The sequence below is a fragment of the Pipistrellus hanaki genome (assembly GCF_964339955.1).
Source record: "Pipistrellus hanaki genome assembly, chromosome: 1".
Taxonomy (NCBI): domain Eukaryota; kingdom Metazoa; phylum Chordata; class Mammalia; order Chiroptera; family Vespertilionidae; genus Pipistrellus; species Pipistrellus hanaki.
Window position 1 is genome coordinate 171,820,505 of NC_140503.1, and position 13,519 is coordinate 171,834,023.

Consider the following 13,519-nt stretch of genomic DNA (forward strand, 5'->3'; position numbering starts at 1 on the left):
ATTTCATAATAAAGTAATTATAAAATACTTTCTTTGTGTTTATTTGATTCCTATTCAAGAGAATTACTTTATATATAGTCAATATAGGCACAGAGTTAAATTTTTTAACATTTTCTAATGGTGGTGTGCCTCGTGATTTTTTTCATGAAACAAGTGTGCCTTTGCCCAAAAAAGGTTGAAAAACACTGCTCTAAACAACTGCTCATGAAATTAAAAGGCACACATTTCATAACTGGTTATACAATTATTATCTTCCAATTTCAAGCATTTAATTTCACTTAGCTCTTACAACAGGCAAAGCCACACAGACACAGAATGTGTGTGTGAGTGATGAGGATGGGAAGGAAAATGTCAATTTATTTTGAATGCTCAGGAAATGTTATCAGTAAGTTAGTTCTAACTTTTCCAAGACTGTCTGAGGAGTTTTTCCTTAATTAATAGTTAACAGTGAAATGTATTATGGGGAATTTGTTTACTAGAGCAATGTATGGAAATGCAATATGAATATCATTAGATGCTAATGAGCTCTATTTTGAGCAGGTTGTGGACAGCGCACAATAACTTACTCTGGCAACAGGATAGCAGGGGGCTCGGATGCCGAGGAAGGGGAATGGCCCTGGCAAGCTAGCCTTCAACAGAACAGTGTCCACCGATGTGGAGCCACTCTGATTAGTAACAATTGGCTTGTCACTGCTGCTCACTGTTTCATAAGGTGAGCTCTGGACCACACAAAGGCTTCAAAGCACTCAAGTACCTAAAAGTTTGATACATATCTTTCAAGAATATGGCCATACAACAGCACCTCCAACTGTTCAATATTGTATAGTCTTAAAATTACTTATAGAATTATTGATTAAAAAAGATATATTTAAGCTAATGCAGATTTGTTAGCAGTGGTTGATGGACATTTTAAATCAAAATAATTCTTTATGTGTCATTGTTGTTGTTTTTGTTGTTATTTGGGTAGAGGGACTACCTGTGATTTCAAAGATATTTACCGTGTTTCCCCAAAAATAAGACATCCTCTGAAAATAAGACCTAGCGCATGGAAAGATAAGACATCCCCTGAAAATAAGACCTAGCGCAACTTTGGGAGGAAAAATTAATATGAGACACTGTCTTATTTTCGGGGAAACAGGGTAGCAGCATTTCTGTCCTCTACCCATCAAATGCCAATAGCATTCCGTCAGGATTGACAAGCAAAAAATGTCTCCAGATAATAGCAAATGTGTCCTGGAGGATAAGATTGCCCTCAGTTGCAATTCACTAAGCTAGATTCACTTAATTTAAATTTATAAAGAAACCATAAATCCCAAATTGAACATAAGTCTTCTAGTTCTCATTATTATTACATTTGGTCTTATTTAATAAGTATTTGAATACATCCTGTATCCTCCCATATACTATATTATAGCCCTATTTTAAATAATTATTTCTTTAAAGGATATATTACTATACCAAAGTTTGTCTTCTTTTCCTTTTTTTTTTATTAAGGTATTATATGTGTACATATCTTACCATTGCCCCCTGCCAACTCCCATACATGCCCTCCCTCCCCAGAGTTTTGCATCCATTGGTTATGCTTATATGAATGCATATAAGTCCTTTGGTTAATCTCTTATCTCCCCCATATCTCCCTACTCTCCCCACTGTAATTTGATGGTCTGTTTGTTGCTTTACTGTCTCTGTATCTATCTTTTTGTTCATTAGTTTATAATGTTCTTTATTATCCATAAGTGAGTGAGGTCATGTGGTGTTTTTCTTTCATTGACTGGCTTATTTCACTCAGCATAATGTTCTCCAATTCCATCCAGGTTGCTGCAAATGATAAGAATTCCCTCTTTTTTATGGCTTTGTTTGATGGTTCATTTCAATAATTTCTATTGGCTTTATATAGCATTTATTGATTTTTAAATCTATAAATCCTTCTCAAACTTGAGAGTTTAAAAATGTCCCAGAGCTTTAATTTTCAATGCTTAATATACAAACCTTTGATTAACAAGTAATGGGGGGAGGGGTTTCGAATGGGAAGGGGGAATGAGGACAATTATGTGATACCATAATCAATAAAGAAGTTTTTTTTTTTTTAAAGTAATAGTATCTTGCTTGATTAACACATAAAATATCTTCCCATTTATAGTTATAACTAGAGGCCCAGTGCACAATTTGTGCACTTGTGAGGTCCATCGGCCTGGCCTGAGGGGATTGGGCCAAAACTGGCTCTCCAAAATCCCCTGAGGGGGTCCCAGATTGCAAGAGGTGCACGATCAGGGCCCAGGAGGGTCCATGGGAAGACTCCAGGGTGTGTCCAGCCTGTTTCACCCAATCCCAATCGGCCGAACCCCAGCAGCAAGCTAACCTACCAGTTGGAGCATCTTCCCCCTGGTGGTCAGTGTGCATCATAGTGACCAGTTGAATGGTCGAATGAACTGTCAGACACTTAACATATTAGGCTTTTATTATATAGAATGATAATATAAGAGGATTTAGATACTTCATTAATTTCTATGTTTACTCTATCTCATAGGCTTGCCCATTTTTTATTTAATTCTTTTTTACATTGTGTTGTCATAGTAACCTATTTAAATCACTTTTAAGTCTTTTCTGGACAAACCAAGAATAAAATGTAGATTCTATGGATTATCTTTTTAATATAGCTTAAGTTATTCAAAATCTTATTTTTCTCATATATATAGCCTTATTTTTGTAAGCTTATATGTACTATAGAAATTCAAAACGTATCTAATTGTTTTTAAAAGCATACAATATTAATAAATAAATTTATTTTCTTTAGGAGTAATGACCCCAAAAGATGGAATGTTAGTTTTGGGCTTCTTTTAAGTGATCCACAAAAAACGCGAAATATCAAGAATATTATAATTCATGAAGACTACCATTACCCTGCACATGAGAATGACATTGCTCTTGTGAATCTTGCTTTACCAGTATTATATACAAGCAACATTCGAAGAGTATGTCTTCCAGAAGCTAATTATATATTCCCACCCAATTCAAGTGTGGTGGTCACTGGATGGGGAACATCAAAGATTGATGGTGAGTCCCTAAGCTTCCTCCATTACATGATTTGATTTTTAGGAATTAAAAAACAATACCCACTTAAAGAAACTAAACCTAAGAAAGACTTTCACTAGATCATTTTAAAAAGAATAATGTGCAATAGATTGAAAATTATCCTCAATAATTTTCATACAAAACTACAATTTCATAGAGCTATTTACTATAATTTCTCTCAACAATGTCAGTTTTTATAAAAATATATTACTTGAATAAGTAATTCATTTTCCTCCATTTCATTCATTCATTCATTCATTCAATAAACATTTATATTAATTACCAGCTTTGTTTCAAGTGTATTGGAGATATTAATAAATTAAATAAGCAAATAGCCTTGCCCTCATAAAGCTCACATCCTTAGCAAATAAAAATAGATAATAATCGTGAAATATAATCAATAAGTAGATTACACAGCATGTTTTGTGCAGGTGAGGAACATAGAAAAAATAAGGACTACAGAAGAATGACATTTTTGATGGAGTGAATTAGTAGCCCTCTGTGATAAGGTAATACCTGAGCAAAGACCATTTAAACATGAGCATCCTGATGACCCTTATAATGTAAATATTTAGCGGCTAGTTATATTAATGAATGTATTTGAAAGCAGATGAAAATGAACCTAAAATTATTTCTAAGATTCAGAATTATGGTAACAGCAAAAAAAATCTTTAAAAAGATCATAAAATGTATGTTTTTGCAATATGAATTTTTCATTTTGTTTTATAAAGCATACATATAATAAAAATAAAATTCCAAAATATCTCTAAAGGAAAAAATCCCATCACATATGGATGGACACACTATTTCAAAATATGATCATTTTTAACAATAGCTTGCTGTGTTGTTAACATTTCTTACTAGCAATAGAGACAAATAAAATGTATGTTTTACATTAATTTGAAAATTGCATACAGTGTTAGACACTAATAATCTAACCAGAGAAACTAATTAATATTGACTTTAGCAAAAATTATAAAATCTCTTCTTCCTTTAGGAACAATTCCTAATATACTCCAAAAGGCAACTGTGAAGATTATAGATAATCAGACCTGCAATGAGGAAGAGATCTATAATGGTGCGATCACACCTGGAATGCTGTGCGCTGGGTTCCTGAGGGGAAAGGTGGATGCCTGCCAGGTAAGTCTGCCTATTCCATTTTCAAGACTTTTTTTCTCGTCGTTTTTATTTCCAATTAACCAGTTCTGTTTTCTCAAAAGATTGACAACGAGTCAAAGCTTAAGTATGTCTTATAGCCAAAGTGGCTAATTAAAATAATAAGTCCCATTAAAGTACTAAAGTCTTAAGCCACCCTTACTATTTATTATAAGAAGCTGGGTGGGAATGGGGAAGAGACTCAGTTTGGAGTAACAGTAGAGACTAAATGGAATATATTGGTGGCTTTAGTTCAATTGTCCTCTTTCACCGAGAAGCATTCAACTGATTTATTTCAACATCAACTCATAGAACTTGTTTAATTCTAGGGTGTCTCCAACACCCTAAATATTTTCTTTATTTAACAATACTTATATAGCATCTCCATGTGCCAGACACTGTTTTAAGATCTTTAAAAATATTAACTTATTCAAATTATGATGGTTCTACGATGGATGTTTGTACTATTATAAAGTTTATTTCTAAGATAGAGAGTGAGACAAAGCAAGTAATTTCTCTAAAGTCTGACAAGATTAAATCGCAGAACTGAGATTTAAACTCAGGAAATTGTGCTCTATATACCCACACTAAGTTTCCTTTCCTTGTGCTTTATATGCTTCAAACACTCCTGATGCTTTTATAAGCAATCATATAGAGCTAACAAAAAGTACTACTCTAGTTATTTAGACAAGGCAGAATCGGTGATAAATCCAGGAAGACTCTTATTTTATTAACTCATTCTTTCATGCAATTTACTCACTACTAACTATGTGCTAGGTGCAGGGAAGTGAAAAGTGAATAGAGTATTATTCCTAACCTCTGGAGCGAGAAGACATGCAAACAAGTACTTGCAATGGATAATTATCTCTAATTACAGATTCCCAGCTTCCCAACTGTCCCACTAAACCTATTCTTCCAAGTCATGACAAGCTTAAATCCTTGTTTCTCTCCTTTTTCTCTCTTCTAATCTAGAACGTATGTTTTATTATTTCAACCATTCTCATGACACCACCCTCAATGACTTCACCATCTTCTATTTCCTTCACACACATCCTACTAATCTCTAACCACTGAGAAATCTATCTACGGTACTTGCTCTTATATGTGGGCTCCTTAGCAAAGCTAGAAAACATCTTATAGCCTTGTAAATTGGTGCCATATAATCACAGCCGGGCCTTTAACATACTGCAGAATTCTTTAATGCATATCTCTTAGTGCTGTGTCAAATTTTCATTACTTTTTTTAATGTATCACAATAATGTAAACTATTACTTTGAATCACAGTCTCATAATCCTTGACTTATGACATGTCCTCCTATTAATTAGAAAAAAATGAAAACAATCACATAAAAACTCTTGTAATATTTTTTTACCTGATAGATTTATAGCTGCACTTATCTTCACCTACTAAACTCACAAAAACAAGTTTATCTTATTCAAAGCTAATCTTAAAAACTTTCCTTTTTCCAGTTTCTGCTTGAAAATAAGAGAGTTTGGGGAGATAGATAATTCTTCATCATACTGATGATTACATAAGCAACAATACCTTCAATATCTTTTAGGTAATAGTTGAGTTGAAGTTTTTCACACTTGTTTTCCATTATCGTATTTTATATCCAAAGACATAGACTGATATATTTTATTTAAATAAATGATCAGAGAACACAAAAATATTCAATACTAGAATCCTTTTAATGTTTAAATACTTTCTTCCCCTTTTTCTGTCCCTCTCTATATTACAGAAGAAAAACTGTAGTATTCATATTTAAATTATAGTAATTGTACATATTCTTTTTCTTTCTAGGGTGACTCTGGTGGACCTCTGGTTAAAACAGATCATAAAGGCATTTGGTTCCTTGTTGGCATTGTCAGCTGGGGAGACGAATGTGCTCTTCCAGACAAGCCTGGTGTCTACACTCGAGTAGCCTACTATCGAGACTGGATCATGGCTAAAACTGGTCTCTAGTGCAGAAGTACTTTGTAGGTTAAAGCTTGATGATCCTATGCTTGTTAAACTGTTGTAATTCCCAAACTACACTTAACTAGAAATCACTTTATGCATTAATGTTGCAAATGTTAAAATATTCAATTTTAGAATTATGAAAGCTTCTTATGTAATAGATTTTGATAAATATTTAGTGAAAATAATGGCACAGACATACAGCTTTCTCTTTTTCCCCTTCCCAAACTGAAGATAATTTACATGAATAAGTGTGGATTAAAGCCAAGCAGGTCTTCACTGCTGTTTTGAGATCCTTGAGAAATTATAGAGTTGGTATTCACAATAAACTTTCCCCTGAGTGTAAATAATGCCCTGCTGACAAGCATGTGGATTCCACAAGATCAACATATTGATAGGTTGCAGCCTCCTGAGTCGCAGTAATACTACCTATAAAAGTTTCCCAGGAAAGTCTGTCTCCCTGTTGTTTATTTTCTATTCGGTGCCAATGCTACCCCTCTTTCTATTTTTGGCTTCTTTACCTTGAGTGACACAAAAGAGCCTGATAAGTCCATGGGGTGCATTGGACAGATTTTGGTGACTGTTGATTTGTCCCTATTTTTCTTCCATATGAAAGCGAGGCCAGAAGATGCTTCTCACATATACACACATAATAGTAAAATTATCCTCAGACACTACATAGTCTTGAATAGACTATGCAAATAATGCCAAATTCCTCAATAACACAAATTATCAACCAGAATAAATAATATAGAAATTTGGTTCTACTTTGCTTTCCCAACCAGAAACATCCTAACCAACTTCTGAATCAATACCATTTTATTCAAAATTATATTACTATACAATAAACAAAGACGTCATACTTTTGTGTGTAAATTATCTTAATTAGAGATTTTGCATAAAACTGTGCCATACTATGTATAATGTGGTATCTTGCCTGGAAAGCATGAGGGATTAATGATTTAAGCCACAAGTGCTCTTCTTTACCTAATTTTTATATAGAAAATGCATAAAATTCCTATGGGAAGAAGTACAAACACTTAACTTTTATTTATTTTAAAACATATATATTGATTTTTTTTACAGAGAGAAAGGGAGATAGAGTCAGAAACATCTGTGAGAGAGAAACATTGATCATCTGCCTCCTGCACACCTCCTATTGCAGATGTGCCCACAACCAAGGTACATGTCCTTGACCGGAATCAAACCTGGGGCCCTTCAATACGCAGGCCAATGCTCCATTCACTGGGCCAAACTGGTTAGGGCACTAACTTTAGCTTTGAAAATAATCTGACATGAAGATAGACAAGGTAGGTAAGCACATTAATGAAGTATGCCACTTCCAAATAGGGATGGTTTAAGTGAACCAACCTGCATAATGATATATTAGATGATGATAGGCTGCCTTTTCCTCCCTATAGAGAGAAAAAAAAAACCACAATAAATAATGTCAGTTATGCCAAAACCGGTTTGGCTCAGTGGTAGAGCGTTGGTCTGCGGACTGAAAGGTCCCAGGTTCGATTCTGGTCAGGGACATGTACTTTGGTTGCGGGCACATCCCCGGTGGGGAGTGTGCAAGAGGCAGCTGGTTGATGTTTCTCTCTCATCGACGTTTCTAGCTCTCTATCTCTCTCCTTTCCTCTCTGTAAAAAATCAATAAAATATATTTTTAAATAATAATAATAATAATAATAATAATAATGTCAGTTATAATGGTGCCTTCCGCCCTGGGCAACAGTCATAACTACTGGGTATTTTCAGATTCAGGAATTTCTGCTATAATTAGTAATGGCAAGATTTCATGATGAGAACTTATAAATAATAGTGAAAACAATACATTAAATATAATAAGTTATTACCAAGTTTATTAAATAGGTAAGTTAAATATTATACAAATAATACTACAAGTACTGTGTGTTGAAGTCTACTTTTTCAGTTAATCCCTCCTTACTGGTAAACTAGTAATATTTTAATGAATTTATAAGGTTCATATCTAAGTTGGTTTCTTCTTTTACTTGTTTAAACCCCATGCCTTTGTGACTGCGACCATCTGAGTTATCTGGCATCTCTTTCAGCATCTTTGTGTTTTTACTCAGCTAAGGCTCACAGAGACTCCTTTGTCAGGTAAAACCTAGTTTTATTAGATTGCTTGCTACAAATAAATGATCTATTATTTCTATCATTTTCCCTCATACTGATGCTTTTCAGAATCCTTTTGCTAAGTTTAGTACCTTTGTTTATGCCACTGGAAAATATATTTTTCATTGTTTAGACTCTTTCTGGCATAATTTGCTGAGTCCTCCTCAGAAGATCTCAGAAGAGCGTAAGTACAAAAGAATGACTTCCTCAGCGATTTTAACTAAAAAGATTTTTCACTAAGAAAACAATACAAAACAAAAACAAAATCTTTCTAAATAGTTTCATTTTCATGGATCCTCATATAAAAAAAAAAAAAAAAAAAAAAAAAAAAGAGCCATCGTGCCGAAACCGGTTTGGCTCAGTGGTAGAGCGTCGGTCTGCGGACTGAAAGGTCCCGGGTTCGATTCCGGTCAAGGGCATGTACATTGGTTGCGGGCGCATCCCCAGTGGGGGGTGTGCAGGAGGCAGCTGGTCGATGATGTTTCTCTTTCATCGACATTTCTAGCTCTCTATCTCTCTCCCTTCCTCTCTGTAAAAAATCAATAAAATATATATTTAAAAAAAAAAAAAAAAAAAAAAAAAGAGCCATCGTGCATCCATTGCCAAGTGCTAGAAAAAAGAATAGCCTACCGAAACCGGTTTGGCTCAATGGATAGAGCATCGGCTTGGGGACTGAAGGGTCCTGGGTTCGATTCCGGTCAAGGGCATGTACCTTGGTTGCGGGCATATCCCCAGTAGCGGGTGTGCAGGAGGCAGCTGATCGATGACTCTCTCTCATCGATGTTTCTAACTCTCTATCTCTCTCCTTTCCTCTCTGTAAAAAAACAATAAAATATATATTTTAAAAAAAAATAAAAAAGAATAGCCTTTTCACATCTCTTTTAACCATTCACTGTGTGGGCATCTACTAGTATAATAATAAAATCGTAATATGCAAATTAACGAAATGACCAAACAGAAGAACGACCATCCAGATGACCTTCCAGATGACCACACTATGACACACACTGGCTCCAGGCCTGCCAAGGCAGGTGCAATGTGATTGGTCAGGGGACCTCTCCATTGCCCCACCATCGCCCCACAGAAGGATGCTCAGGCCACGCTCTGTGGGGCAATCCATGGCGGGAGCTCTGCAATCAATTGCCCCAAAGAGGGAGGCCCAGGCTATCTAGCTGGTGGCGCTGTGGTGGGAGGGTGGGGTAGTTGGGGAGGACCCAGGCCTGCAGGGGAGTGCAGTTGGGGGGGACCAGGCCTCCAGGGGAGGGCAGTTGGGGGCAACCATGCCAATAGACTCGGAAGGCAGTTGGAGGGAACCAGGTCTGCAAGGGAGGGAAGTTAGGGGTGACTGGGCCTGCAAGGGAGGGCAGTTGGGAGCAACCAGACCTGCAAGGGAAGGCAGTTGGGGGTGGGGGCAGGCCTGCAGGAGAGGGCAATTGGGAGAGACCAGGCCTGCAAAGGAAGGCTGTTAGGAGGAATCGGGCTGACAGTGGAGCATTTAAGTGTCAATCAGCTGGCATGAGAGTGGTTAGGGGGTGATAAGACTGGCAGACAGAAGCAGTTAAGGGCAATCAGGCAGGCAGGCAGATGAGCAGTTGGGAACCAGCAGTCCTAGATTGTGAGAGGGATGTCCAACTGCCCGTTTAGGCCTGACCCTCGAGGGGTCGCATATTGGAGACAGTGCAGGCTGGGCTGAGGGACATACACCCACCTCCATGCATAAATTTTGTTCACCAGGCCTCTAGTATTTCATATAAATTTTAAACCATTATTTCCTATCATTTGCCTCTGACACAGTTATGCTGAAATAAGAATTGTAATGATGTCTCCTGATTTGATGCTCCAATAAAATCCTCTCAGAAAATGAAAGTGAATCTTCCATGTTAAGTGCTACGTATAATTCATTTTTTAAATAAATCTTCAGTGTTCAGATTATTACAGTTGTTCCTCTTTTTTCCTCCCGTAGCTCCCGTCCTTCCAGTTTCTACCCCACCCTCTGCCCTTACCACCTCCCCCACTGTCCTCATCCATAGGTATAGGATTTTTGTTCATTCTCTTCCTGCACCCCCCACACCCTCTTCCCCCAAAGAATTGTCAGTCCACTCCCTTTCTATGTCCCTGATTCTATTATATTCAACAGTTTTTCTGTTCGTTGGATTTTTTTATTCACTTCATTTTTTAGATTCACTTATTAATAGAGATGTATTTTTTGTCACTTCGTTGTTCATAATTTTTATCTTTACCTTCTTTCTTCTTTTTCCTCTACTTAAAGACTATCCTTCAGCATTTCCTATAATACTGAGAAAGTTTTTAAGTGTGAAGTTTTCACTTCAATGTGAAATAATCTGATATAAAGAATATAAACAAATATTCATATTATATAGAAACATATAAATATGGTTGTAGCATTAGTACAGTATTCTCTCCCATATGTAGTTACTATACTATATAATAAGAGAGGAATATGCAAATTTGGCTGGAACTCCATAACAGTCACGACTGCTTGGCAGTGGGGAAAGGGAGGGGCAGGACCTGCAGCTGGGACGTGAGCCTGTGGTGCCTCCTCTGGAGTTGGGGAGCTAAGAACCAATGGATTCTGGTCCTCCTCCAACAGCCCCTTTCAGCAGGCATGTGGTTGCTGAGACCTAGGCCAGGCCTCTAGTCACAGATCCACAGCTTCAGGGAGACCAACTCTACCAGACCACCCGAAGGTCATGTGGCTGGGCTACAGGGTGCCCATTCAAGATGTCACACAAAGAGGAAGTGCTGAAGGAAATCCAGAGAATGGAATGTGGGGATTCAAGACTCACTTCCTTTGAGCTTTTTCTGTCTTGGCCTTGGTCCTTTCTTTCCGGCCTGGAGCGCAAGCACTGCAGGAGAGAGGGATGGATGAAGGCTGAATGTGGAAGAAAGGGGCGACACAGGTGAGGGTGGAGACCTAGCAGAGGTGTAAGGCCCAACTGCGGGGCCACCTGAGTGGTGGCTCCCCAGGGAGCATGGTGGCCTTGGCCAAGCAGAGGCCAGGAGGTGGGCGGCCCAAGAGATGCAGAGTGGCGCCTCACCATTCCTTAAGAGGACGCCCAACACAGGTGCTGCCTTCACCAGCAGGCTCTGGGCGACATCTGCGAACACTACTGCAATCTCTAGCATTCTGGGCAAAGAACTGACCCTGGGCCCCTCTGGGTACCAGGCTTGCTAGGAGTTTGCTGCCACCAATGCCACAGATCAAAGGCAAAACCCTGGTGAGGCGAGATGCACAGCAGGGGCTCAGGCAGGGGCAGGGGGCCTGCGGGGCGGAGATCTGCCTCACCTGCGGAGAGTGAGGTTCAGCGGTGGCCACAGATGCTGGTCCGCCAGCGGGGAACAAGGGGCATGGACCCGCAGCCCTAAGGGGTGGCGCCACTTCAGTGGAGGAGTGCTGCACTGCAGGGTACCCAACTGATTCAGAGAAGCTCCTGGCACTAACCAGCCTCGCCCAGGTGGCCTTCGCACTTCAGAGGCAGCGACTCCTGCTCCTGCGTTGGCCCAAAAACAAGCCCTCACCCGCCCTGCCCCACAGAGGTGCATGCTTGCACCATATATATGAGAAGCCTACCACCTGCTCCAGAGAATTGGGGCAGTAAACAATGGGGGTGGGGCGGGTAGAGGAAAGAATGTGAAGCATCTGTGATGAAGAAATGCTTCAGCAAGAGGCTCAGAAGCTTGATAGGAAGGTTTGTTCTGTTTGCCCAGAGCGGCTGCCCCTTAGGAGGGTCAGAGGTAGCAAGGCTGTGAGGGCTCCCTGCATGCTGTGTTAAGTTCCGCAGCCAACGGGAATTGGCCTCAGTTTCCTGGTCTGTAAAATGGATTGAGAGTGTCCCAGTGCCTTCGCTGAGCTTTGAGGGCCAATTGAAATACTATATAAGGAAAATGAGGGAAGAAGTAAGAAAGAAAAGGAAGGACAAACAACACAAAAGACTGGAAGGAACCTGTAAACCCATTGTCACTTAAACAGGGAATACCGTCAATAGTGTTGTAATGATGGTATGATGCCAGGTGGGTACTGGAAATATCGAGGAACACTTTGTAAAGTATATGATTATCTAACCACTATTCTGTATCTAATATAAAACGTGAAACTAATACAAAATAATATTGACTGTAAAGAAATGAAAATAGGAGTGAAATTTTTATAAATTTCACAGTTTAAATAAAGCCTGTAAAGGAAGGAAGGGGGAGAATAAAAAATAGTGTTTTTCATTTTATCACCTTATTGTTTTTTCAGTACATGAAAAAAGACAGTTGTCTTTATGTGGTGCTTTTATACTTTTCTAAGTCTTTATCTCATTTGATGTTTGGGGCAATTTAAAGACAAGATAATTATTCCCTCCACTATTCAAAGAAAGGAAATCTTGGTGTCTGGCCCCAATGATTCAATTGTCAAGCAGGGTTAGTGAAATTTTCTGTGAAGGGTCATATCTATATCAGGCCAGCAGGGGAGAGCATTTGGGGGCAATCAGTCCAGCAGGGAAGCAGTTGTGGGATGATCAGGCTAGCAGGCAGAAGTGGTTAGAGGCAATCAGGCAGGCAGGCAAGTAGTTAAGAGCCAGCAGTCCTGAATTGTGAGAGGGATATCCAACTGCCAGTTTATGCCCTATCCCTGCAGGCCTGATAACCACTGTGGAATAGGGCCTAAACCAGCAGTCGGATATCCATTGAGGGGTCCCATATTGGAGAGGGTGCTGACCAGGCTGAGGGACAGCCCCTCCTGCACAAATTTCATGCACCGGGCCACTAGTATGCAATAATGTACAATGACAGTAAGTATAATATTGAAACAATTACATAAGCCAGGCAATAATTTTTTTAATATATTTTATTGATTTTTTACAGAGAGGAAGAGAGAGGGATAGAGAGTTAGAAACATCGATGAGAGAAAATCATTGATCAGCTGCCTCCTGTACACCCCCCACTGGGGATGTGCCTGCAACCAAGGTACATGCCCTTGACCGGAATTGAACCTGGGACCTTTCAGTCCGCAGGCCGCGCTCTACCACTGAGCCAAATCGGTTTCGGCCAGGCAATAATTTTTAAAATAGTTTACCATTTTTATTCTAACTTGAGCATGGATAATCTGACCATTAAGACAGATTAATAAATTTGATGCAATCCAATTTATATTATATCAATTTGATTCTAACTGTTAAGGTATTAACT

General features: G+C 38.6%; 1 protein-coding gene across 1 annotated transcript in view; it reads left to right on the plus strand.

The window, feature by feature from the left end:
- LOC311621292 (transmembrane protease serine 11C-like) overlaps window positions 1–6,193 on the plus strand; it is a gene marked incomplete at both ends in the record, with an annotated part of 33,311 nt that extends 27,118 nt beyond the window's left edge. Inside the window, 4 exons of the mRNA XM_084881216.1 lie at window positions 541–712; window positions 2,795–3,054; window positions 4,070–4,212; window positions 6,032–6,193. Of these exons, the coding sequence (XP_084737342.1) occupies window positions 541–712; window positions 2,795–3,054; window positions 4,070–4,212; window positions 6,032–6,193 (737 nt within the window). The remainder of the gene's footprint in view (window positions 1–540; window positions 713–2,794; window positions 3,055–4,069; window positions 4,213–6,031) is intronic.
- Window positions 6,194–13,519: the final 7,326 nt, after the last annotated feature.